This window comes from Periophthalmus magnuspinnatus, chromosome 5, assembly GCF_009829125.3.
Source record: "Periophthalmus magnuspinnatus isolate fPerMag1 chromosome 5, fPerMag1.2.pri, whole genome shotgun sequence".
Lineage (NCBI taxonomy): Eukaryota > Metazoa > Chordata > Actinopteri > Gobiiformes > Gobiidae > Periophthalmus > Periophthalmus magnuspinnatus.
Window position 1 is genome coordinate 14800020 of NC_047130.1, and position 27727 is coordinate 14827746.

General features: G+C 39.8%; 2 protein-coding genes across 2 annotated transcripts; both read left to right on the top strand.

Annotated features, from left to right (window-relative positions):
* The first annotated feature begins 253 nt into the window (after window positions 1–253).
* ubap1 (ubiquitin associated protein 1) lies at window positions 254–12104 on the top strand. The gene is made up of 7 exons (XM_033966422.2): window positions 254–434; window positions 4839–4887; window positions 5667–5788; window positions 6162–6884; window positions 7605–7763; window positions 8363–8464; window positions 9855–12104. The coding sequence occupies exons 2-7, from the start codon at window positions 4848–4850 to the stop codon at window positions 9993–9995; spliced, it is 1287 nt and encodes a 428-aa protein (XP_033822313.1). The 5' UTR covers window positions 254–434; window positions 4839–4847; the 3' UTR covers window positions 9996–12104.
* A 3271-nt stretch (window positions 12105–15375) lies between these two features.
* Window positions 15376–26746, top strand: dcaf12 (DDB1 and CUL4 associated factor 12). The gene is made up of 9 exons (XM_033966641.2): window positions 15376–15851; window positions 17864–18133; window positions 19033–19287; window positions 20425–20485; window positions 21261–21457; window positions 22613–22678; window positions 22828–22990; window positions 23085–23260; window positions 23694–26746. The coding sequence occupies exons 1-9, from the start codon at window positions 15792–15794 to the stop codon at window positions 23850–23852; spliced, it is 1407 nt and encodes a 468-aa protein (XP_033822532.1). The 5' UTR covers window positions 15376–15791; the 3' UTR covers window positions 23853–26746.
* Window positions 26747–27727: the final 981 nt, after the last annotated feature.

The following is a 27727-nucleotide window of genomic DNA, read 5'->3' on the forward strand; positions in this document are numbered from 1 at the left end:
CATTTGTGCATGAACAACGTGTAAAAACTGGGGTATTCTACTGAGCAATCAGATGAAGCAACTCCCATCTTCCTATAAACCTGTGTCTCAGATGCCCTCCCATCCTTTTGTATCCCTATGTGTCAGATGCCTTCATATCCTCCTGTATCCCTATATATATATATATATATTAAAATATATATTTGTTTATTTTTTATTTATGAAAAGCAGCTGTTTTGACACCTCTGACGTCACCATCCACCCTCCCTGTGACGTCACTCCAGGAACCAGCGGACAGGAGCTCAAGATGGCGACGCACGAAGAGGCGGCGGAGAACAGCGGTTTCTGTCCGAGTTAAACCCGATTAAAGTGCTTCTGAGAGCGGCCTGGGTGCGGGACAGACCCGGGGAAAAGTGTGTTCGGTGTTTCGAGCGAAGGGCGCGGGGCAGGACCAGGTGAGAGCCGTTTCACACGGGTTTGGAGGGGTTTTACTGGGGCTTTTTGGTCCGAGGGGTGGTGCCAGGCTTCTCATAACATTAGCCACATTAGCCAGGGCCATTGCTAACGAGCGTACAACCACGAAATCAATACAAAATCCACAATAAATACATCAGAACCATCACAGTTGTTAATATAAGCGGTTTTACCTTATATCGACACGTATGTCTTGTATGTTAAGGTGAATATTTAGATTCTGACACGTTGTACCCAGAGAACAGATGCTAGCCGCAGCTCAGCATACTCTGCTGCTAATTATTACACGTAATTGAAATAATTAACTAAAGCCAAGAGAGTCAGAACACGTAATATCCTAAGATTTAATGCACTTTTATGAGCCATAATGATCACAAATGTTGGCAAAAGTTGAGATTGTAAATACAACGCTTAAAAGAGTGTAAAAGGGAAACTTTATCCCGACAAATGTTGTTATACAAGTGGCACTGTAATAAGAAATAAAGTGTTTTTCGTAGCTTTATCTGTAATTTATGTATTTGTCCCTTTATCTAATCTGTAAAAGTCGCGAGTCATGGCTGTTATATAAGCTTTTGTAGCAGTATGTAAACAGTTAACTAGCCCCATAGGCTTAAAATCGATCCTGATACATGTCCTACAACTGCATATGAAGTATTTCACAAAGTAGAGTTGTTCGGAGTTATTATTAACGCTCTGTGAACAGCATGGGTGTTTTTAATGGAGAAGTCTACAGTAGTGTTGTCAAGATACAAACATTTCCAAATGTTCAATTTCAAAATTTATATATCAAATAATCGACTCGATACTCAATACCGATTACGAGACCAAAATGAAGATTTAAAAATCACCTTTTTTTAGTAACAGAATGTCATTTTCATATGCAAAATGATAGTACTGTTTTTATGTTAGCACGAGGTCTTATACTCGTTCTGATACAAAATCAAACAAAAATTGTTCAGGAAAGCTCTGATGTTGTCCTGTGAATGTGACTTTTTGAGTATTGATACCTGCTCAAATCAGTATCTCATTTCAGTATATATTTTTATGACAAATTAGTTTCAGATTTTTGATACTTTTGACAAGTATTAGTCTACAGCCAATCCTCTGTCAGTGAAAGCATATGGTTTGTGGAAGAAATTTTACTATGTTTTGTGTGAAATGCCAATGTATTATTTATGTTCAACATTTAGTTGTTTAATCAATTAACCACTCAATGGAGTTTTAGTTGACTTTTTTTTTGTGAAATTCTAAGAATTTATATATGGTCAACAGTTTAAAGGAGAAAGTATAGAGTGAGTTATCTGGAGCAGGGTTCAGGTGCATTCCAGACATGGAAAACTCATGTAAAATGAGAAAAAAGGCCAAAAGTCCAGGAAAATATGCATGCTGTCCTTGAAAATGTGTCTGCCCTTTCCTTTACAGTATTATTAGATATCAAATTGATGGAGACTTCCATCATCACAGTGAAAAGAGCAGTTGTTTTTCTCTGAAAAAAATCATTTAAAACCCACCAAAATTCAGGAAATTACACCTCATTTGTACAACATTTCTTAGGGGGGATCCCCAAACCCCCTTCACCTTCTTATCACCCCTTAAATTAATAAGGAAGTGTTTACTGTTTGTGTTTACTACAAATCTTTTCTATCTAATCTGAGTTTGACCACAGGTAAATATTTAGGGGGAGCTCTACATGTACAATGTCACCACAATGCAAAGAACTTAATGTCTGTTTATGTGTCAATCATATTAATTGAGACTGGACTATTTATTTTGCCTTTTCACTCATGAACAGGCTGTTTACTAGTGATTTTGTTTTGACATGAGATCCCCAACATTTTTGCCAGTGTCATTGTTAGGTATATGTACTTTGCTTAAAAAGATTTTTTTAAGTGAATACTTTTTACTTTTACTACATTACATTTGAGAGACTGTATCTGTACTTTGTACTCCACTACATTTTTGAACAGGACTGAAAAGTGAGTGTTTTTATTGTAGTTTGAGACCTGCTGAAAAGGCTGAGGGTTTATTTTTAATAGTACTTTTACTTTTTACTCTTTAAGCACTTTTTTAAACAGGTACTTTAATCCTTTTACTTAAGTAAAAGTATCACAGGAAAAAATCTACTTGAGTGTTTGTTTTTGCTCCGGTACCTGTACTTTTACTGAACTAAAAAATTGTAGTCCTTTTTCCACCACTGCATGCCACACCTTTTTTCTGCCATGTCGCCAGCCCCACCCGCAAAGGCAGTCTCATCATGACATCATCAGAACAGGGCGTGCAGAGGCATGTGTCGCCTCAGTTTGGTGTTAATAGCTGAGTGGCTTCATTAACAGTTAAGTGCTTGTTCTTAATTTAAATTATTTGTTTTGCATAAACTTTGGCTGCAGAGGTCAAAAATAAGGCTGTTTCTGTTGATCATGTCAGACTGTGGATATGTGAAAACATGCACAGAGGAGCGTTTGTCAGGGCAAGTAAAGAAGAATGTATGCAGTGGAGTTTGCAGGGGCAGGATAAGATGCAGACCGAGGCACAAATGATGAGACATGACAATATTTTGGTATCACTTCGTAATAGAGCTCGGGATTGTGACGTCACACCTTATAAAATGTTCAGTGAGTAACCAATGGAGATTTTAAGATGCTAAATACTGGTCTTAACATTCATTCAAATGTTTTCTGACACTATTGGCCTTATTCAGCCCCGCCCACTTTTGCCGTTAATATAATTACTATATCGACTGATCATTTAGTATATGAAAGCTGGAACAATACATTTTTGGGGTCAGTATTTATCGTGTGTACATTTTCTTTGCGCTACTGGGAGGTTTTTGTTATTTTTTGACTGTATGATAATATTTAAGCCGTAAATGGTTGAATTAAAAACTATGACTATGAAAGATGCTGCTAGTTCTTCATTTCAGCCCATGTTTTTAAAATGATATTGTAGATGTAGAATAGTTTTTGTGGTTTAAATCTGCTCTCTTATTGTGTCAGTGGCATAAATGAGTTTCAGTGTTTTTATATGTACTCACCAATAAGTCAACACAGCACTGATTCTCTGGAGGCTTTAAAACAGCTCTGTAGTCCTATAGAACTTATTTACTGTCAAGATCAGCAGCCTGATGCAAAATAATACAACCTGAATGACGATGGCGGCGCCCACGAAAACGTCTGGAATAAGGTGTGACAGATGTATTTACAGCAGTGACCCAGCAGTTCATGGGGTTGTTCCACCGCGCTTTGGTGTAAGCTGTTTTGGCTAATATATCTGGGAGTTTTGCACTACTGCCACAAACATGTCAGATTTCCATGGTAACAGACGTTTTTTCCCCCCAAAGTCTATAAATAAATAAATACATTTTCTTTTTTACTGAACATAATTTTATTTCATCATAACCTATTGTAGCAACTTTGTAGTAATGTTCTTGTGTCACCTCGTTCCTGTGAAATGTTTTGTATGTTACCAATAGATTCAAGCATCACTGGCTATGGTTACATGCACATCAAAATCTAACTTTTATGTAGGTTTGTCAAAAGTAACACATCAGTTACTAATCAATATTAAAAGTAGTATCCAAACTAGATACTCATTGTCAATAGGTGTTGCAGGTGTCGATACTAAAAAAGTCCCCTTTTCAGGACAGAAATGAACCTTTCTTGAATATCTTTAGAATGATCTTGACCTTTACCAGAACATGTATAAGACACACTAGTATACTAGTATACACCCAAGGAACACTGTGGAACCTACCTGGACCACTGAGAGATTACACAGACATAAGACACATGGGAATATAAAAGAAAGTACTACCATTTAATGTGGAAAATCAAACTCTATTGTCTAAAGGAAGAATGTTTTTTATTATCATTGTGGTATCAGAATCGGTATCAAGTCTATTACTTAGTATCAAAATCGAGTTTGAAATCAAGTAATCAGAGGGACCATGATCAGAACGTTAGATTTTAATAGATTTAAAATGCCAGTAATGGGATTACAATCAGATTTTGGTGTGCATGTACATTCCGTCAATGTCAGCAGCAAAAATGATGATTTCTTTTTGCATTCCTCTCCTCTATGGCCTAAGTAAACTGCTTTTGGTCCTGTGTATGATTAAAGTCCATGTAACAAACTGCAGTCTGTGTTTGAATATGAAAATTAATTTTTTTCTCTAAAGCCTCAGGAAAAGGAGCAGCTGAGCCACATTCTTCACGACTCGATTAGTTAGAAAAACATGATTTTGTTCTTGTGAATGCGTTACCAAATCTATCAATCATTTTCTAACTCCCCTGTAGGTGGTCCCTGGATTATTGTTTATTTTGAGTCCCAATTTGAATCAACTTTTTAAACATGTTGTTATCTGTGTTTTTCCTCTTGTGTTTGTCCAGAGTCTCTAAATGGCTGCGAGGAAATCTGGATCAGATGCACACAACAACGGTGAGGACTTTAAATGGCAAATACCATTTACTACCCTATAGTCTAGTTTTATTCTCTCCTAAGCAATGGTAGTAAAAGTATCAATATGAATATACTAGTTTTGATGTAGATTCATATTATTTATATTTTTCTTTGTTTTGGGGTTTTAGGTCTTAGTTTTTGGGTCAGTTTCTTGGTGTCAGTTTCTTTTTTGCAATCGTTTGCAAAAAGATGATCCTTTTTGGCTTATTGAATATCATTTTTAAAGCAGAGCTATTGTGCATGTTTGTGCTCTATAGTTATAATCTATGACACCTGTGGATCATTATGTTTTAATTTGGACATTTTAAATCACTATATTGATCTGAAACAAGTCTGTCGACTTCCGCATTAGAAAACTGCGGTGCCCAATTGGAGCTGACATCACCGTAAATGTCATCATAACAATTTGGATAGCTGCACATTTTTTTCCTTTTGTACTAAAATTAATCCTACGTGTGTCGCCAAAGAAAATAAAATTGGAGATTGAAGTGCGTACGTCATAGTGGGCGTGTGCCGGTGGAGGTGAAAACGGGTTGATCGGCAAAATGGAGTCTTGAAAAACTCTAATTAAAGATTGCTTAAACATGCATGAATCATTCCAAAAAGAATTATATAACAATGTTAAATCAGACCTGAAAATGATTTTTAAAGCTTAATTATTCACATAAAATTAATGGGAAGTGCTCACACATTTGGCCCATCTCCAGCTCTTCTGTTAATAACACTGATGGTCTTATACCTCTATGCTCTGTCTCCAGGCCCTGTGAGTTATCTGGAGGATGTTCCTTTTAAGGTGAATGAGAAGTTCCGGTGCCCAGCCAAAGTGGGTCTGCCTGTGGGCTTCTGTTTACCTGACTCCTCCCTCCTGCTCAGTGCTCAGGTTAGTGCCAAGTGTATCTTGTTTTAAAACAATATCATATTATATGACACTCTTTCTTTGCCAATAAAATGTGATTTTCCACTTTCTTGTACATTTCCCTGTGTCCTTATATCTGTGTACTCCCTCAGTGGTCTACGCAGGTTCCATAGTGGTCCATGGCCATATACTAGTCTATGTGTCTTATACTTGTTCTGAACTCCAGATCATTCTAAAGCAGTTTAGGAAAAGTACATTTCTGTCCTGTGAATGGGACTTTTTTAGTATCGATACCTGTGAAAAATGAGTATCTAGTTTTGATACTAGTGTTAGTATCAATTATCTGATTTTCAACACTTTTGAACACCCTACTGTTTCCTCCTTTTGTCTCTCACAGTATGATTTCTCTCTGGAGCGGCGCAGCGTGCAGTGGGGTGTGGAGCTGGCGGAGGCTCGAGCGGCTCAAGCCCGAGCGATGGAGGCCATGAGGGGACAGAAAGACGCCGAGAGCCACCCTGGAGAGGAGTCTAACCCTGGGTCTACAGACTCCCGTGACCCTCCTCTTCCTCCTCCAGCTCTGAACCCCGTATTAGCTGCTCTGAGCCACAATGCCATCCTCATGCCACTTCCTGCTCCCTCGCTCCGCCCACACAGCTCTCAGCCCACGCCCATGCTGCACTCACTGGATTTGGCAGACTTCGAACGTGAGGAGGATCCTTTTGACAAACTGGAACTCAAATCGATTGACGACAAAGAGGAGCTAAAGAGCATCCTCCAGAACCAACCCCAGCCTCCGCCCTTCTCTTCCTCAGCAGAGGTGCCTCAAGTGGGGGTAGGCTCGCGTGGGAACAGCCCTTCTCCACCTTCCAGCTCTCGGGGCCCGCACAAACCTGCCTTTGCGCACAAAGCCAACGGACTCGTGGCTATGTTGGAGGTGGGCGCCGTGGACGATCGGCCATGTAACATTCGCTCTCTCTCTTTTCCCAAACTGTCGGACTCAGAGCACCCCGTAGCTCCGCCCCCTTCCACCAGGATGCCCAATGGCTCCCCCCAGAGGACGCAGAGGGCAGAGGTGATAGTGGCACCCGAGCCACTGAGCAAGACCGCAGCAACCAAACCTGTGAGTCTAAGTTACTCATTAACTAGAGATGGGAGGTATATCGAAAAATGGATAATATTTGATTCATGATTAATGTTTTATGCAGAATTAGAATATAAAGTGTATTAACTTAAAACTGGCTGGACACGTCTACTCGTCAGTGATCAGTTTGGGTGTCTTTAATATAGGTCTAAAAGTTTATGTGAAATGGCACTGATTCTTGTTTATGTTCATGAAATCAATACTAGCAGCCATGTTTATGTTGTTGTTGAAAAGACTAAATGAAAATGAATCAAAAATTGCGATCAGTTAGTATGAAAAAAAAAAAAAGCTCAAAATGAGACAAAAACATCCAGTATAATCTTGTTAACAAGGGTATAAAGTCATGTTTTTGCCTTTTGTGGTTCGTTTGATGATGCAATCACATTTTTGGCTAAACCTGAACCTCAACCAAAACATTTACAGACACATTTTAGGATGTTCTTGTTTAATCTTATCAAGATGATATTACCAACCCTTACAGTTTATATTCTGACAAAAGTCCTACAGCTCCTTTACTCTAATAAAACTAAGATTTTAAGGTTTTAATCATGTTTTAATTTCTATAAAAGGAAAAAGTGATCATTGTTTGCTACTAATTAGCTCTTTCATAACATTAGCTCTTTAAAAATATAACTAATGTCAAATTTTGACAGCAGCTGAATGAGCCTGTCTGTATTTCAGTCTCTCTCTGCTCCTCAGGTGAACTCTGTGAGCTGTGGCAGTGGCCTGCCATGTGGGGGCGCTCTGCTCAGTATGACGCCAGGGGAGAGGCAGTGTGTGGAGACACTGGTGGGGATGGGATACTCCTACGAGGGTGTGCTCCGGGCCATGCAGAAGCAGGGGCAGAACGTTGAGCAGGTTTGTTCCCTCATATTGATTGATTGCAAATTTTTTTTTTTTTTTCTGGCTCATTCAAAACAAATCAAAATGGCTTTCTGAACATAAATTACACAGACGTAATCATCGCCAGTTAAAAACTTGAAAAACAGAACTTTCATTTCAAACAGTTTGCAGTGGTCTAAAGTTATTCCTCACATATCACACTTTTCTTATACATTCTGAGCATCCTAATTACTCACCACGATGAGTTTATAAGCGCATGTCAGAAAGACAAAAAAACTCTTTATACTTGGATACAGAGAGTACACAGCAAACTTATTTTGACCCCAAGGGCTGCTTATACAGTATATCTGTACTGATGCTCAAATATATGGCGAAAGGCACATGGCCATAAACAAAAAAAGTAAAATTTCTCCTTCATTCTGCATCTGCCCCAAACCACAGTCTTTAACTGACAGAGGATTGGCTGTTGTAGACCTCCATTAAAAAGACAAGCTGATCACTGACTATTAGACAGGACTGAATCTCCATCTGGATTCAAATGAATTGTCCATTTATAAGAGAACAGCTTTATTTGTGTCAGTGTATTATTATATTGTAGCATGTTCTCTGTTCAGGTGCTGGACTACCTGTTCATCCACAGCCGACTGTGCGACCGAGGCTTCGATGCTTCTGCTGTGGAGGAGTGTCTGGAGATGTACCAGTGCTCAGAGGAGAAGGTACTGCACCAATACACTTAACATTTAACCAAAGGTATGTTATCTTTAGAGCAGAGCAGTCTCACGGCAAGGTATCTGGTTCAATTCCTAAATCTTCCATCTTTGTTTGGGTGGGTGTCCTCTGGGCACTCCGGTTCCCCCATCATTGTAAAACATGCACAACTGGTCAAATCCTCCAGCTAAGGTAGTCCTGACCAAAACTAGCTCAAGATCTAGAGATGGGTCCCACTGCTCCTGATGAGGTACTGAAAGGTGGCTGAAATGCAGGTTTAACCCAGAGACAATAATGGGTCAAATGCAGAGACCACATCATGTCAGTTTTACCTCAACTCTATAAAAAAAATAAAATATATATATATATATATATATATATATATTATATTATATTATATTATATTATATTATATTATATTATATTATATTATATTATATTATATTATATTATATTATATTATATTATATTATATTATATTATATTATATTATATATATAAAATGTATTATATAAAATATGAAATTTTTTATTAGTTTTTAAAGCTTGTAATGATGCTGCCCCGGGTCAGGGGCAGCATCAGACAGGTAGTCTGATCTCCTGGTTCCTTAGTCTCTCGGGCCCTTGAATCAACCTCACAGCACTTACTGAGTGTTCCTCCATCCCGTCTCCAAACCAAAGGGATGTCATAGCCCCGAAACTCTGGAATGAGTTCCCAATCCATGTAAAGAATGCCACAGCTATTGATTATTTTAAAACTTTTATCAAAGACTCACCTCTATGATCAGGCTTTTAACTAGTAGTACAATTTTCTATTGTCTTGACATTGCAAATGTCTGGTTGTTGTTTTATGTAATCTACAACCAGGGACCATATCTTGAGATCCGAGCAAGAAACCAAATAGCCAATCATGAGAGAGACTGTTGAAGGTACACACCCATTCTGTCAGGAGGCAGGCACTAAGCCACAAGCCTGTCAATCAAACCTGCTGCTAAGGCTAGCAGGAGTTATCTCTGGGAAAGCAGCAACCAAATTTGTCTGTTATTAATGTTTATATTATGATTTGTGGTAAAATTGCAAAATAAAAACCCAAGGACCCTGTAGAGCCGGTTAATATGAATATTTTAAGACCAAAATGACGAGTCTGACAGCAGCAGTTACAGAGAGAGGGCTGACGGTTTTGATTCAATTTGTTCAATGAAGGGTCAATTGGACCCAGAGTCGAAGTCGGAACCACACCCATGCTCACTTCCTGTTTGGAACTTGGCGGCTATCGGGTTTGCTTGTCTATTTACATTTATGGGTTCTCCCTGCCTTTATCTACTGTAGTAATAGGTACAGATGCATGTAGGTTAAAAAGACTATTGTTATCTAAGCACTAATACTGTGTCCTTCTCAGGCTCTGCAGTTCCTCCAGCTCATGTCCAGATTTGGGGAGATGGGATTCGAACGTGATGCCATTAAAGAGGTTTTACTGTTCCACAACAATGACCAGGACAAAGCTTTGGAGGAGCTGATGTCCCGAGCCGCGGCCAGCTGAGAGGGCCCTGTGCCTGGAGGAGCGACAAGGAGCACGAACCAGCTAAAACTACATTTTTCTACTGACTTTGTGCCTCGAAGCAAGCAGCAGAGGAACATTGGGACGTTCTATTCCAAACAGACCACATAAGAAAAGGATTTGTCATGAGAGAAGGGCTTTGTGAAATTGGAATTCTAGAGAGATTAATGGAAAAATCTTGGAAGTTATTTAAAAATAATTTCTGCCATGTGAAAGGGGTTGTGAAATTGCAATTCTTGGAAATGGCAAAGAATTTAAGAACTTTTTTGACGCTCAAATATGAACCAATTTAAGCAATGGAAAATCTGAAAGATTTCGGAATAAAAATATTTTCGAGACAGTTTTAGAAAATGGAACTGTTGGCTTTATGAAGCAAGAACTGATGTGAGCTGTCCTCTCTCTGTTCAGCGAAAAGGGGCAGCGCAGGGTCTCTGGAGATTTTGGACCCAGACTTTGAACCAGATTTGGACCCGGACTTTGGACCGGGATTGTGATCAGGCAGGTCGGACTCACCAAGTGCCCTCCTCCCTCCCTCCCTGCCTGATCCTGTGTGTTCACTCACAATGGTTGTTTTACTGTTCTGCACTTTTTTAGGCATTTAAGTTCAGATTTTTTTTTGAGTTTATCCATAAAAAAACATCAATCTGCAGTTTAATAAAAAAAGAGGTGCCACAGAATAGGAGCTGCGCTGAAATTGTGCTGCAATCATGGTCTTCCTAGACAAAATACTAAATAAATATGGGTAAAGGTTTGTCATTTTATTTTTCAATCCAGAAATTACTTGGACATTAGGCTAAGTGATGGACATTAGGCTAAGCAATAAAAATCAAATCATGAGCTTTTGGATTTCAACCAATTGCAGTGAAGAGTAAAGTTTCAGAAGAAGCAGATAAGTTTAGTGGCCTCTTCAAGGCAATATAAAGTTAAGTCTGTGAATTGTGATCTCGCTCCAAACATCTGAATTATTTTTTGGCATATCGCACACACCTACTTGGACTCCATATTTTACACAATATAAATACAATATAGTAAAGATTAAAAATAAGTTGGAAGTCTTAAAAATCTTCTATGTTTGTACCAAATATTATTAAAATAATTGTAGTAATGGTGCATCAATCGCCCGGTTTCTCGGTATGAGTTAAACTGCCACAAAACGCTTAGATATGACACTTGTACTTGGGAAGGTGAAAGAAGTGACAACATTTCTTGTGATTATACAAGAATCCCATGCGTTTCGAAACATGTTTGTAGAGGTCTTATCTACAGGTGCAAGATTTATGTATAAACACTAGGGATGCACCGATCCAATACTGCTATCGGGTATCGGCTTCCAATTATTTTGCCGATATCGTGGTTGGACATATAAATTGATGTAATAAGAATCTTTACTGGTTGTAGTCGCCCAGATAGTCTCAGAATGTTTGAACTTTTATTTATACAAATTTGTTCTGTTGTTACTTGAGATATAAATAACAGCTCATAACACATTTGACATTCTGTCTTATTTTATTTAGTAAATAAGTGCTGTTTTCAGTCTTTGTTCTGATATCAGTTGATATCGGCAGATACAGTTTTCAATACAGTATCGAAGCAGAAAAAGATGGATTGATGCATCCCTGATAAACAGACACGATAGTTTCTTCTTTGTAGATGACATTCTATTCTCAAAATAATTACAGTCTGATTTGATCATTGTGGCACCTGCAGTTGATCATTTCAGTGCAATATATTATGCAGCCCTACTTGCTCATAGACACAACAACAGTATGCAGTGATCTGAGGGGATGGACCTGTTATATGATCATCGCTTTACCATCTGACCTATTTTTGTAATTTGATCCCTACATGCTTAGAAACAACAGTAAAATATTCAAGCACGTGGTCATTTAATTAAGTTGAACAAAAGTTTTTAAAAAAATTGTATTTAAGGTTTATTGTAAGTACAGAAATGTTTCCCTATTTAAAAAAAAACGGGTAAAAACCTGCAAAACAAATTCAATCTGGGAGGACCATGAATGCAGCATCACTGTTGAGAGAAAATTGTATTCCTCAGTACATAATTTAATAAATGTCCTCTTTCTAACAGCACAATTCACTCTTATTTAAATGTGAAATAATAAGAATTTAAATCAGACCTATTGTGCTTGTTTCTGCTCAATAGTTGTAATCTGTGACACGCGTGGATATTATAATTTGCACATTTTAAATCACAATATTCATCTAAAACGACTTAAAGGTCTTATATTATGCAAAATTGACTTACAAGCTTTAAGCCATGTTTGAATATTGTTACCTCCTCAAAAACACCTGGAGTGGATTCATTCACATATGTTTTAGTAATTCTTTTATTATTAGTCTGGCTACATCTCTAAAGCTCAAAATGCTCTGTTCTGTCTTTAACCTCAAATTAACAGCTACCTTTTACCTTTAGTTCATTAGAGATTGGTGATTCCAGGCCTGAATTTATCCAAATGATTCTAGTGAAGGTGTATGGAGTTTAAAAACACATTGGAGCACTTCCTGTATTACCATATGACATCACAAGAGGGAACAGAGTGTTTTCTGTTCTAAGCCTAAATATGCAGGTTTTGAGTGTTAAACAAAACACAACTCCAGGTCTGTTTGTGATGAGGAAACAGCATAACATGATCAGTAAATCGTGTAGTATGGGCCCTTTAATAAATGAAACAAGTTAGCTGACTTTTGTGTGAGAAAACTGTGGTGTCCAATGGGAGCTGACGTCGCTGTAAACGTCATCAAAACTAAGCGCCGCATGCTGTCGGCCGTTCCTATGGATAGCTGCACATCACACCAGCAAGCAGCAGATTTTTTTTCATTTGTACCAAAATGACTACGAGACGGTGCTGAATCCTACGAGTATCACCGATTAAGAAAAAACTGAAAAAGGAAGAGCTTACATCACAGCGGGTGTGTACCGGTGGCAGTGTCTTGAAAATAACCAATTAAAGATCAGTCGAAACATGCACAAATCACTCCATATACAACTTTTGGTGAGTGAACATTGAGGGAAAACGACTATAACATGGTTATCGGTCAAGCATGAAAGGTACATTTTGCAGAATAGGTCTGATTTAAAATATTTTGTATAAATCAGTGATGGTTTGGGCTGAAAAGCATTCTCACTTAAACTTGAGATCTGCACTGAACACTTATGTGTTTCAATATGATTTAATCAATTTTTGAATTATACCAAGGTTCGTTTATTCAGTCATTATAATTTAAAAGAGCAATTAAAATTATTCAAAAATCAAATTAAAGTTCCCACTGATTATGAAACTTCCTGTATTTTCAATCAGTTATACGTTTATTGGTTTTGCTGTTGCCTTTCAGTGTATAGGTTGTGGGTTTGAACCCTGTCTCCATCATCCCTGATCTCTGTTAAAGTGGGTAATGACCACATGTCCACAAAATGAAGAGTAGATGTCAAAGTCGACTGAATCAATGCCTGAGCTTGGGACTGAACCTGGGACTAAGACTGAACCTAACTTAAATCAGGATTGAACCACATGTGGTTGGTAACTGCTAAGCCAAGCTTGATTCAGGACTTGCACACCACATCAAAATTGGGACTAATCTTGGAACTAAAACTGGACTTGAACAGAACAAAACCAAGTCTACACCAGGACTAAACTAGACTCAAACCAGGACTGAACTAGGACTATTTATGTCTTCTGGTTTCTAAAGTCCTTACACCTTCACTGCACTCCCCCTCGGCATTTCAGATAAAACATTGGTTTCTTATTTAATGTCAACTTCATTAATTTATGTGCACAGAAACTAGAGATCAACCTTTGGGTTTTTCATGGCCGATGCCGATACCAGTTGTTGAATCCATAGCAACCAATGGCTGATAAGGTCTGCTGATATTTTTGGACTGATATGATTTTAGCTTTTTTTCCCCCAAACTGTGTAATTTAGATTTACTACACACAACAGCCCTTTTGTTGCCACTCCTATATTACACAAAATGGATTCTTTTGAGCTTAAGCCATGTTATGTTGTTGCCTCCTAAAAACAGAGCATTTTGAGCTTTGGAGGTGTAGACAGACTAACACAGCTCCAGGTATGTTTTCGATGAGAGAAGACATGATAACACGGCTTAAAGCTCACAGGAGCCGATATAGTAAAAAGGCAAACATAAGGCAAATATCAGTCCCTCTATGTCTACATTAATCCAAGAGTTCTCTGAAACTTTGAGGCGTAGATGCTGAGATAAGCAAGTTTTCTACTATTATTAGTACAAATGCAGATGAAAGGAGCTCTAACACTTGGCAGGTTTGTAGATGAGAGGGGAGACAGATCTGGATTTTTCTCTTTTATTGTCTGTTGTCATGGTGTTTTTTTTTCTGGTGCCGAGTGGAAAAGTCTGAATGACTCAGCAGAAGCACAAATAAAGACTCCATAGAGCCCTACACTGGTAACAGCCACGTTATATTGGCCTAGTGTCATTGTTATTAATGACAAATGATATTAAGACCACAAGACAAAAGCAACAGTATTGCCTGAGCGTGTGATACTAACTAGAGGCACTGCTCTGTCTGAAGCTCTGTTACTCTGTTTAGATTTTCTGCACTTTCTTTTGACACAGTCTATCCATAAAGAACTGACTTAGTGGGAACTACAACAGGTGATCTGATTTGTGCAAGTCCCTGTCAAATAACATTACAGTCACAAGCTAGCTAGCATTGGCCAAGAGTTTTTTAGTTAGTCCGTCTCACCTTTTTGTTGAAAATCAAACTCCTAAACAGGGCCAGGAACACTCGGATTGATCACAGGCTCCTGAAACGATGCTCTTTAAATCCATTTTGATTTTTTTCTTAATTTTTGTAACTGCGGTAACCATAGTCACTGCTGAACATCCCTCCATGGACATACATGCAGAACACCCCCAGAGTGATGTCACTGCATAGTATTAATAGGTAGTTTTGAGATTGTAGAATACTCTCAGATGAGGGCAAGAGACCTATTACACTGTACTTTGTCCATGAAATATCTGAAAGGTAAATTCACAAATCTTGAACCTGATCATATATGTATTAGTAGCTAGAGCCAAGAACTCACTGTATTACAACACAAATCTGCATTTGAACAACATTCATTTTAGCTGCCCTCATCTGTATTAAATATGATTGGCCTGTGGTGATGTCATCAGAAACCATAAACTCAGTAATAGCTCATTTTGTCACACGAAGATAGTAACACAGTTTATATTTGCTCATCTATAACATTGAAAAATACTAAACAACTAAATTACTTTGCGTCACTGATTCACCGCTTTATATTGTAATATGCACTTTATGGGGGGTTAAAGTAGATATTGTGACGTTTTGGTGGTGGTGACGTGAGCGCGTACGTGGCTCGGCGGCGCGCACGTATGGCCTTGTTGTTGTTGATGTTTCACTGTTCTGCGGCTGCGCGCTGCTAGAGCTGTGCTTGTGCTAGTTTATGCCAACCATACTCCAGTTTTACCCCGTGCCCAGATGCCCGCCCCAGAGGCCGCTTTCGGCTGAAGTGACCCCGTGGAGTGTGCCCTCTGCGGCCCGAGCATCGAGCATTTCCCGGCGCCTCCAGACTCGTCAGTGACACGGGACCCGAGGCCTGTTCCGCGGCTGGACTCCGTATGTGAGCGCCCTCTTCTTCGACAGAGCAGACACCCAGACGAAGCCAGGCACCGCGGAGCTTTCCCCCGTTTTATGAGCCCGAGCCCGGCCGCTGTTTGCCCCTCCATGTGGGTGAGGGACCTGTGTGTGTCCGACTATGGCCCGAAAAACAGTTAGCAGGAAAAGGAAGGCCGCCGAGCCAAAAGATCAACAACAGGTAAGAAATGAGCCGAAGCAAAACTGACAAAAAACTCACGAACAGCCCGACAGTTTATTCATCAAACTGCCAATGAATATATGATTGTATTTTAGAAGTTTTGTTTGATAAATCTGACGAGAGTTTGTGCGTGTTTTGATCTGAAACAGCTGAGGCTAGAGTTAGCAGCTAACTAGCATCGAGCTAAAGGCGTCTGGCGCTTTAAATTTTTTTTTTTAATTTCTAAATAGTCTAGTTGCAATTTCATCAAACAAGTCTCCAAACATCACACACCAACACACATGAATTAGCAACCTTAGAATATGCACAATATGAACGTTATTTTGTTTTAAAAACGTGTTATTTAGCCCCGTTAGCATTTAGCCTTCGACTCTGTTTTTACATTTTATTTTTAAATATAAATTATTTTAAATGATGCCAGATGAGAATGCTTTCTCCACATGTGAAGCTCGTGCTTGTGGTTTAATAAAGTGACATTATGGTAAAAGTCAGATTGTTTTCGTGAAGGTTAATCCTGAACCTGACCGGAAGCTGAAGAAGCCTTTTCCGGTAACGCTTAAATCAGGACAGAAATGACAAATCATTTTAACGCATTTTTCTTTTTACATCGGACAGAGAATTGGAGAATGACAGCTGTAGGTTTTATCTCAGTTTGTATCTTATTTTATTGTACTTGGAGGTTACTATCATCTCCATTTAGTAAACAGGTCGAACTAATGAACCACAGTCTCAGTCACTGCATTTCAAGATAAATAAATGGGTTTCTTGATGTAATAGCACTCACTCTGGTCTCTAAAGTTCATACTTGGATCCATAAGTTTAAGCACAGGCTGCAAGGGCCACTCTTTTTTTAGGCATGGGGAAATATTGAAATGTGGTGTCCCAATTATCATGGCCAAAATAATTGCGATTAATGATTACACGATCACAATAACTATAAAAGTTGTTGACAGTTCAAAAATGTTATTGAATATATTCATATATTCATATATTCAATATTATGAATATGTTCCGTAGTTAAACAACTGTGAAAGTGAACAGAGCAATGATCTAGAAGAGATCATCATAGAGAAGTAGCTTTTGTCTGTAATGCTGATGAAATAATGACTATTATCTTTCTTGGTGATTATCACGATTATATAAAGTGTTCCACTGTGTCTACCCCTTTTATTACACTAAATATATTATTGTTTATTGTCCGATCCACACTCCTTTGACTGCTGTATACACTGTAACAGAGGAGTTTTCACTGAGTTCCTCTTGACCAGACTCCTGATTCCGATTTGGTCCCTGGTGCTGCTCCTGAATGGTCAGATTGGATCAGACATGGGTCATATATAGAAGAGAAATATCCCTGAGGACACGATACAGATTAACTTGACAGACACAAAATACTCTAACTATTAACTCATCTCTCCTCTGCTGTTTTTCTGGTTTGTAGTTACACTTTGCATGAGAACAAGAAGATGGAAACCAATTTATGTCACCAACACATTAACCCTAAAGCAGGGTTATCCCCAAAAAACTATTCTAGATGTATATTTTGGAAAAAAATAGAAACTCTAATAAATAAACAGCAGAATGAAACCCTGCAGTACTTGGTTTTATCTATAATGAGTCATAGGTATTATTATAAAGTTATTTATTCAACCTCTACAGTTCAAATCTAATGATAGTACAGGAAAAATTTAAAAAAAATTCCCACTAGTACAAAGAAAAATTACCACAATAAATATTGATCTCCAAAAATGATTGTTCCATCTGTCATGTACTGAACAATAAGTCAATATAGTCATTATTGTGATAGGAAGAGATGTAGACATGGACGATAGCCGGTTTACTGTGATATTAAAATGTTACGGAATTGGAGGATAGGCTTCTGATGGTACTGACAACTAACGAAAAAAGGGACTTCTTTTCATATCGTGGAAATTTCACACTGCTGGTGTATCATATAAAATATGTGTTTATTACTTCATATACATATATCTAATCTCTCCCCTTGTTTCCAGGTGGGCTGGTGCCTGAAGCGCTCCCGCCTCTTTCGCCCCTCCCTCCGCTGCCACACTCGGCCTTCTGTGGTGTGTGCTGTTCGGGGCAGAGAGTTCCGGCCTCAGCTTCAGGTCGAAGGTCGTCTCCAGCGCAGTCTCCGAGGCTTTGCTGCGGCTCGTCTGCCGGGAATCCTGCGTGAACGCCAGCTTTCCCTTGGACGGTTAAACAAAGTGTTTGCCTCGCAATGGCTCAACCAGAGACAGGTGGTGTGTGGCACCAAGTGCAACACGGTGAGGCTCAGAGCAGGGACTGGCATAATGATGCAGCATGTGTTCAGTGACAGTTACCTGCTTTAGTTAGGGATGCACTGATCCAGTTTTTTCAGTTGTGACACCAGTATTGATACCAGGATTTGTCGATACTTGATATTAACTGATACCAGTGCAGGGACAGAAAATTGATTTATTTCCTTAAAACACATTTAACTTAATACACAATAGATCCAATTGTGTTATGCAGCTGTTTTTTTTTTATCTCGCAAACAAGTACAGAATTGCCTTGTACATTATGACACTTCTGGGCCAAAATCAATCTTAAAATAGTATTACTTATTACATCCAATTAAAAGTCCAATGTCGACATTTGCTGAACTTCTATTTGGAAGCTGACACGAGATCCAGCAATTGTTTCAGTATCGATGCAGATAATCGGCAGTATCGGTATTGGTACATCACTAGCTCTAGTGCAGTCTCTCAAACTTTCACATCAAGTGCCACCAAAGAAAAGATTTGACTTTCCACGTATCACCAGCTCTAAACCAGGCCTACAACAGGATTATTCCAGGTCTAATCTAGGGTTAAACCAAATCTAAAAGTGGTCTACATCATTTCCACTCTAGTTCTAAACATGAAATGATCCAAAAGAGAACGATAAGTCAATAAATGAGCTGTAAATGAGGCAAACTCATAAATTGAAGAGCTGTTTAAGTACTACCTGAAGGAGCTCAGTTACCACAGTTTGAGAAACACTGGTATAGACTAGTACCAAGTACACACTGAATAAAGATCTAAAAGTTTGTACCAAGAGTTTACATTTCTGACCTCTCCTCTCTGACCCTCTCTCTGCTGCTTCTCTCTGCTGCTCCTCTCTACTCCTCTTCTCTACTCCTCTTCTGCCCCTCTCTCTATAGTTGTTTGTGGTGGATGTTCTGAGTGGTCAGATCACGAGGATTCCCATGTTAAAGGACAGAGACAATTCCCTGGGCTCGGGCTCTGTGGTCAGGCAGTATTCTGCTCGCTCACGCCCCCGTCTAGAACACATGGGCTGTGGCATCCACGCCATCGAGCTGAACCCATCCAGAACGCTGCTCGCCACTGGAGGAGACAACCCCAACAGTCTGGCAGTGTACCAGCTGCCCACTCTGGACCCAGTGTGTGTGGGAGATGTATGTAATTCTGTTTTTTTCTCATATAAAATTGATACTTGATACTGCAGTGACATCACACTGGGGGTGTTCCACACATATCTCTATAGGTGCGTTCACACAGGGGCATCAGGGGCATCCAGTTTACATGTAAAGTCAATGGTGGACGCGTGTCTTGGCCACGCTGCAATTTTGCGGCCCGTCTTGAGTGTCCAGAGCGGCGCAAATCTGGCGTCAGCGCGGCGCGTCCAGAGCGTGCAGGCGTCAAGACGCCACAAAAGTTCAAATGTTTGAACTTTTGTGGCGTTCGATGCACAGCGTCAACCAATCAGAGACCACGCTCCAGTGACGTCGAGAGGTCATTATTCGGAACACCGGGAGCCACAAACACAGAGAATGGAGGACAGACTTGTTGTTGCCGTTTGCCAGCGCCCACTACTTTATAATGTGACGTTGGCAGATTATAAAGACCTGGACAAAAAGGACCTTATCTGGAGGATGATCAGTGGAGCTCGGTCTGCCATTGTGCACAGACCAGAAAAACAGTGGAGCGTGCAGATGATGTTATCTGGATGCGCACCATCTGGATACGCCCCTAGAGTGTCCAAGACACGCGGAGGAGGCGTCTGCATTCAAATTTACAGGCGTTCAAATAGAGGCGTCCAGCGCGTTCTTGACGCCCCGGTGTGAGCGCACCTTTAGATGGAATGTTCTTCGGTTACCATGGTGACACAATGCACAAATTAGCAAACACTGTCAAAGTATTAAAAAACTTTAGAAAAAATTCTAAATGTTACAAACGGCACATTTGCAGGAGCTTGTGATCAATACAAGTGTTGATGGTCCTGTTTAGGTGTTTGATTTTACACAAAAAGGTGAGAATGACTAACTGAAAAACTGTTGGATAATGCTAGCTTGCTTGTGACTAATGTTATTTAAGAGGAATACAAGCACAAAGCTGGAAGTACAACAGACGAGCTGATAAGTCCACTCTTTCAACAAAGCTCTCAGAAGCTCTTTTACTCACGGTCCCCCCGGGGAATATTGATCATCTGCAAAGTATCAGTAAGACTCATATAAGATGTTGTGTAGGTTTTAATACTGTGTGGTGTTTATCTCATGTACGCTGTTCATGTTTTTTTAATTCTGCTCTTTCAGGATGGACACGACGACTGGATCTTCTCTATCGCTTGGATCAGTGACACTATGGCTGTCTCAGGTCAGTCTGCGTCTACAAACCATTTTATCAGATATTCAAACCAAATGGATGCTCGAGACTTCAAAGGGGCTGCAGATTGTCAACTGCAATAGCAATGAGTTTGATGTGTACTGTCTACATCTAATTGTTTTATGTCCGAGGGTCAGGAAGTATGCTGTTTGCATATTAGCTTTTCTGTAATGACAAAACTTAGCTCTGGTCCGAGTCTTGTGAAAAGTGCTTATAAACTCCTTGTGGTGAATAATTGGAAAACTCTGACCACTACAAACTGTCTGTTTTTCACCTTTTTAACACTGTAAAAATTAGGTACAGCATCTTTTTAAATATCATCTACATGTCACTTCACACCTAGACCCATCAGAGCCCTTTAGTTTTCAGATGGCCTTTTGCAGGTCTGTCATAACACATTTTAAACCACAATATATCGCTACAGAGAACTATTGCCTTAAAGATACTATTGGCATTACTTTATGCCACTGACATAAAGCAGGATAATCCGAGTAAAGACATTATTAAAAAGACAGTATCGTTAAAAGGCTTGAGCAGATAAATATCAGAATGAACCAATATTTAGACATAGAAGCAATTTATTCCTTCTGTAGCTCAGATCTGACCTTATACAAAAAATGGCAAAAATCTCCCCCTTTTGCAAAGAAATTGTACACATGATAAATATTGAGTCCCAAAATATATTGTTTCAGCTTTCATGTATTGACTAATCAGTCGATATAGTAATTATTGTGAAAGGTTCTTAGGTTAGATCTTTGCTTCTCAGGTTCTCGTGATGGCTCCATGGGTTTGTGGGAGGTCACAGAGAAAGTTCTGTCTGAGGCTCAGCTTACTCACACTCAGGACGCTGTGGTTCCCTCCTACGCCCACATCTCCCACCGAGCTCTGAAGGACATCCCCAAGGAGACCACCAACCCCTACAACTGCAAGGTCCGAGCTCTCGCCTTCAACGGGAACCACAAGGTAATCTTCCTCTGCATCCTCTGCTCTATCTGACCCTCCCCCCTCCTCTGATCCTCTCCGCAGGTTTCGCGTATAAAATTTGCAGACCAAATCTGCAAACTGCTGGAAATTTGTTTAAATACCACATATTTCCAGTTTAGAGGAAACCTCTATAGGCAAATCCACATGTGTGCCATGGGCTCACCGGTCTCTCCTATTATAACTATATGGATTAATTTGAACAGGAGGCTTTGGCCTCATTTCCAGGCACTCCACCCACACACTGGCATTGATACATGGATGACAACTGGACTAAAATCAAAATTTAAGATCTGGAACCCTTTACTACACATATTAATACTGTGGATCCAAACATCAAGAAACAAGTTCAAGTTCAAGTTCATACGGGAAGAGGCCAAGGAGAACAAACTGGCCTTCTTAGATTGTCGGGACCGGTGTCTCCAGGTAGAAGTCTACAGGAAGCCCACACACACTGACCAATACCTGCTGTTTGATTCACACCATCCACTGCAGCACAAACGCAGTGTTATTTGTACTCTGCAACACTGAGCTCAATTGATGTCCATAAACAGAGAGAAAAGTGAAGGAGGAGCAAAACATGGAGAAAGCCCTCTCTTGTGGATATCCAAAATGGGCCTTCAGTAGATCTAAGAGTTAAAAAACAGGAAAACAGGGAATATGAACCTGGAAGGCAAGGCAAACTATTTCTTACACAGCAGGTGTGTCTGAAAAACTTCAGTGAATTTTCATACAGTTTGAGATTTCGGTCTATTTCAAACCTAAAAACACTTTAAGATAGAAACTGTTTCAATGAAGGATTGTCTTTCCTTAGACATCATCCATTTCACATCTATAACTCCATCCTCAGACCCAAAGCAACAAAGGAAACAAAGAGAACAATGAAGCTAGCCAGTAGGCCCATTAAGGTTGAATGTAGGCCACTAAGGCTTAAACTGTAAACAATAACGGTTTACAGTTTCAGTGTAGTTAGCACCTGCCTTTGGATAGATATAAGGCAGTGTCCATCAGCAATCTGACCAGAACAGAATAAACGGCCCGGATGAGCAGTGAAACTCTACACCTACAACTTTTTGTCCAGTTCACAGATTTAACTTTGGCTTTTACTTTGTTTTATATGTTCTTATTTCTTGTCAGGAGTTGGGGGCAGTGTCTTTGGATGGTTACTTTCACCTGTGGGAAGCAGAACACAACTTGTGCAAGGTCAGCGCCATATTTCATGTGTACCTCCCACAGCCTCATGGCGGGGTGGTGCTTATGTATTCATTTTAGATACACACGTATGCTTTCCGTGTGCTCATGTAGCATAATTGTAAATATTATACAAATAAACAAAAACAAAAAAATTGCAGTTGTTTTCGACGAAGCTGCCGCACTGTAAGGAGAACGTGTGCCTGGCCTATGGGGAGGACTGGTCTGTGTACGCTGTGGGCTCTCAGGCTCATGTGTCGTTCTTAGACCCACGAGAACCTTCCACCTCAACCAAGTCTGTGAGCTCCAGAGAGAGGGGCAGCGGTGAGTACATGACCTCTGACCTGTATGTGAGAGGGAAATTTGACTTTCAAAATGAAAGCAGGTACATTTATAATGTCTGTCCTGTGTATTTCAGGGATCCGCTCAGTGAGTTTTTATGAGCACATCGTTACCGTGGGAACAGGACAGGGCTCTCTGCTGTTCTATGATATTCGTGCTCAGAGGTTCCTGGAGAATCCTCTGTTCTCTGGAGGATACAGGAAGGGCCTGTCTGAGGGAGTGCTCAAGCTCACCACTGGCAAAGGCTGGCTGGTACGAATATATCCGACATGATGGTCTCACTGTAATAACACATTTAACATTCAATACACACACATCTACACAGCTGCTATGGATATATCTCACATTATAATCTAACTGTATTAACACATGTAACAATAACAATACACTTGTATGTACAGAGCCACCACTGGGAAGGGCTGGCTGGTACGTGATGACATCTAAGAACATACATATGCACATGCACATGTGTGTATTGTTACACAGGAGGCCTGCTACATGACTGTGACTCAAAACATCACATACTGACATCCACAGCTCTAGAGCATCTTATGTTTTGTTAATTTTTTTACTTTAGTTTTTTAATAATAAAAAAAAAAAACAATAACAGCACTCACTCTCCTCTCTCTCCCCACTCTTTCCTTTCTCTCTTCCTTCATTCCCTCTCCCTCTCCCTCTCTTGTAGAACCATGATGAGACATGGAGGAGTTACTTCTCAGACATCCACTCGTTCCCAAACGCTGTGTACACTCACTGCTACGACCAGTCAGGCACCAAGCTGTTTGTGGCCGGAGGTCCTCTGTGCTCTGGGCTGCATGGGAACTACGCCGGGCTGTGGAGCTAGCAAAAACATCTCCTGGACCTCCTCTGATCCTCCTCTATGCTCTGGGCTACATGGGAACTATGGCTGGGCTGTGGAGAACAAGACATCCTTTATACCTCTACATCTTTTCCTCCACTCTACTCCTTTGCTCCCCTTTCTCCACCCCTTCCCCTGCTGAGTCTTTTTTGCACCTTCCCAAAAACCAAGGAGCAATCACCTGCTCCTCCTCTGTTTCCTTGGACCATAGCATTGAAGCAAGCACCTTCACCCTCTGCGTCTCCTCTCTCCGGAGACCAAGAGAGTGATTCTCTGCATAAACCTCTTTTGCTCCTCATGAGCGCTCCCATCGGCCGAAGACGGTGTACTCTGAATGAGATGGATTTTTGTACAAAACACAAACTATTTTCAGAGTAGAATCCCGAAGCGAAAGGCAATAATGACTGAAGGAGGAGGAAGAGTCAAAGTCTTGACCAATCACTAAAGACTTGCATGTTCTGGCCTCTCAGAACTAAAACAAGCAAAAAAAATTATCTGAAAGATGACGGACAGAGTGTACATGTTTTGAATAAGATTTGATTGAATAATTCTAACAGACGCCGCGTGCTTTGTAATCTGTGTGTGCCCGTGTATTTATTTTCCTGTTTGATTTTTTTCGCTCCTGAACGCATCATGACCTCTGCTTCTCTGCTGTGTTTCTCTGTCAAAGTGAATAATGCCACAAGATAATGGCTCAAAATGTTACATAACACGTCGCTCACAAACCAAAGTTATTTTTCAATATAATTATCACTTTTGAATGTGTTTTTAAAAAAACTGTTTCACCATTTTATGCAATTTAAAGATACTATATTCTGCAAATTTAACTTTCTTCTAGAAACATCTAGGATTGTTTTGATGCTGATGCTGGTATCGGCAAAAGCTCCGATATCGCACAGTTTTTCAGGTATCATATTGGTGAATAGTCAGACCAAATTACCGATTTGATACCACTTTGTATTTCCAGAATAAGGACCTGTATATGCAAGCACTGCCGCTGTTGATGTCTGTGACTAATGCTAACGCTAAGGCCCAGAGCAGGTTAAATACAGACTGCGGAGACTCTGCAGACACTTAAAACACGCTAAAAATGACAGAAAAGTGTTAACACAGCAACAACGCTAACATTGACTTTGTTCACTCTGCATAATTAGCCACATGCTCCAGGATGAGGTTTTTACAGGCCTCACTGCTGGTTTTATCCACGCTCTGTGGTACAAAGTGAACAAGTAGAAAGTAAAAGTGTTTAAATCAGCACAACTCCAACACTTAAGTCCTCAAAATCTCATTTATTCTCGTAGATGTTCTTTAGAGATGGACTTTTACTGGAGTTATTTTTTGCTCTTGTACTGTAACAAAATTGACATCGGTGAATACACTAAGGCCAAGCATCAGATCAGAATACCCCATCTTGCTGTTGTATCTCAACTTGACTGCTAGAAGCTACTGTTTTAACCCCATTTGTGCTGGTTCACTCTTTCATCAGTGTTTAATGGTTTTGAGATAAAAATTAAAAAAAAAACATGTATGAAAAGCTGTTTCTAAAAAAAAGTTAGCGATTTAAGTTGTAGAGAGTAAAATGCCCCAAAACCTAAATATGCAGAATCTAGCATCTTTAATATAGGCCCCCTGCTCTCATCTCTGTGTTTGACTTTTGACCTCTCCCCTCTGACCCTTGTGTTCATGTTATTGTTTTTTGGTGACACAGGGTAAACTTCTGTCCAGCCCAATTGTCTTTCCGTGAAAGACCTGATTCTGTCTTACACACTGACACACAACAGTGGGCACTCTGCTGCACATTTTGGACTCAAGCAGCAAGTGTTCACAATTCAGAAATTAACTCCGAGGACAGGGGCTATGTTAGTTTAAAGCTGCACTGAGAAACCTTTTCCGGTTAGGTCTGCTACCTGCTTGCTTTGCCTGGAATGTTCCAAACTATTAGACCAATATATCAGGCCAATATTTTCACATGTTAGTATATTAACTATCAGCGTTAAATCTCAGGCAGCAGGTGGGCCAAAACAAAATATCAGCCTGTGCTGAAGAGTACAGCTTTATGTCAACACTAGTGTGAAGAGATAACAGCACAAAACGTGACCCCAGCTCTCTTAGCGGTTTGAGTTTGTAGTCAGTTTAAATTGCCTCCACATACCAGAGCTTATTGGCCATCGGCTGCTGTGGATTGTAAACAATCTGTAGACATCGACCAATATATTTTCATGGCCGGCACAAAGTATGGCATTAAACTCCTCTATCTTGCTTTTTTGTTAACGAATTTTGTATTGATAAAGAATACCTTGAAAAAAATACATTATTATTGTGAGCGGTCTCGCCCCTCCACAGCTCTGACCTGTAAGTTGGCTTGACGGCGTCTGCACTTCCACAGAGATGAGTTTAATGTCATACTGTGGAGCATTACAGGCAGAGCAATAACATCTCCATGGAGACCAACAGGTTGCTGACACTCTTCTAGAAAAGTTCCACATTGATGAGTTCCCTAAACTCGCCTGTGTGTGAGAGAAGAGCATGACCACTTTATGAAGCTATTGTGGAAAAGTTTTTCCACTTTTGTTTATTTAAACTGACAGAGAAGATGCTGAACTTTACCAGTTTTAGTTTCATGTGGATAGGCCCAGTAATTAGAGATATTAACGATAAACCAGGTCAAATGTGTGCTGCATTTGACCTGGGAGCGTGCCGTGTTTTCTATGGGTGTAATTCGTGCGTGTGTGTGTGTGTGTCCGTGCGAGGGCGCTGTTTTAATGTGTCTGAGGTGTTTTTATACTCATTCATGTTTTTACTACGACCAGGAGCTCAATGTAACATAAAAAACAGTATCAGCATTTGAAAAGAGAAATAAAATGACGTATCTATCAAAAGTGTGGTGTCTGCAGTACTACACACAGGCTCAGGGGGGAGCCACTTGGTCACAGTTTAAATTGGGTGTACAATGTAAAATCTTTTTTTTTTGGCACTTTCTACCATGTTATAACATTCCGTCATCAAAAACATGCCTGAGGAGGTTTTAGATGTCATTCATGCATGTCTGAGTAATGTAGCAATCTTCCTCAGGCCTACGTCACCCACGCTCCCACATAATTTTCCATAAAAATACAAAAACATGATACAAAATGGGATCATTAGCAGGATTCCCACTGATTTTGTTGTGATTAGATCTGAAGGGAAAAAAATTATGATATTAATTAGGGCTCACAATATGATAATTGTCTTGCGATAATTGAGATATTGCTGGGTTTCAGATGATAATCACAACATTCTAAAGGCCAGTCACTAATAGACATGATGAGGTTCAACATGTGAATTTAACTTTTGGATATTTTATGGTAATGTACACTGTAATTTATAGAACTATGTCCTCACTTTGGGTATGAACATTACATTTTGAAAGTGCAGGAAAGTGCATATTCTCATCAGAAGTCTCCAAAAGTCACATCCACTAATGATCATTTCCCTGATCATTTCTATCATTGACAAACTCCCGCTGTATTTATCCAACCACACCACAACATCTGGGAGGGCATCTGACGCAGCACAACATCTGCAGATTAACTGGAGACATTTGACCTGCCCCGGTCTCTGTCTAACACTACAGGGATACAGGACGATGGCAGGGCATCTGACACACAGGGATACAAGAGCATCTGACACACTGAGACTGGTGAAAGGAGAAAATGTGGTCTTATTAGATATTTTATTTAAATTACAAAGTGGATTAATTAACAACCTTTGAGAATAGGATTATTTGAGCAACAGAAAACAAACATATATTTAAATAGAATTTTTAAATTTTTAAATCCATGCAGAAGCAATAGATTGATAATTTGCATCTGATGACTTCA

What these genes read in the sequence shown, in the direction of transcription:
- dcaf12 (XM_033966641.2), top strand. Translation starts at nt 15,792, where the DNA reads ATGGCCCGAAAAACAGTTAGCAGGAAAAGGAAGGCCGCCGAGCCAAAA. An exon ending in ACCCAGTGTGTGTGGGAGAT is followed by an intron (nt 19,288 to 20,424) that starts GTATGTAATTCT and finishes CTGCTCTTTCAG; the next exon opens with GATGGACACGACGACTGGAT. An exon ending in CCTTCAACGGGAACCACAAG is followed by an intron (nt 21,458 to 22,612) that starts GTAATCTTCCTC and finishes ATTTCTTGTCAG; the next exon opens with GAGTTGGGGGCAGTGTCTTT.
- ubap1 (XM_033966422.2), top strand. Translation starts at nt 4,848, where the DNA reads ATGGCTGCGAGGAAATCTGGATCAGATGCACACAACAACG. An exon ending in AGACCGCAGCAACCAAACCT is followed by an intron (nt 6,885 to 7,604) that starts GTGAGTCTAAGT and finishes TCTGCTCCTCAG; the next exon opens with GTGAACTCTGTGAGCTGTGG. An exon ending in AGGGGCAGAACGTTGAGCAG is followed by an intron (nt 7,764 to 8,362) that starts GTTTGTTCCCTC and finishes TTCTCTGTTCAG; the next exon opens with GTGCTGGACTACCTGTTCAT.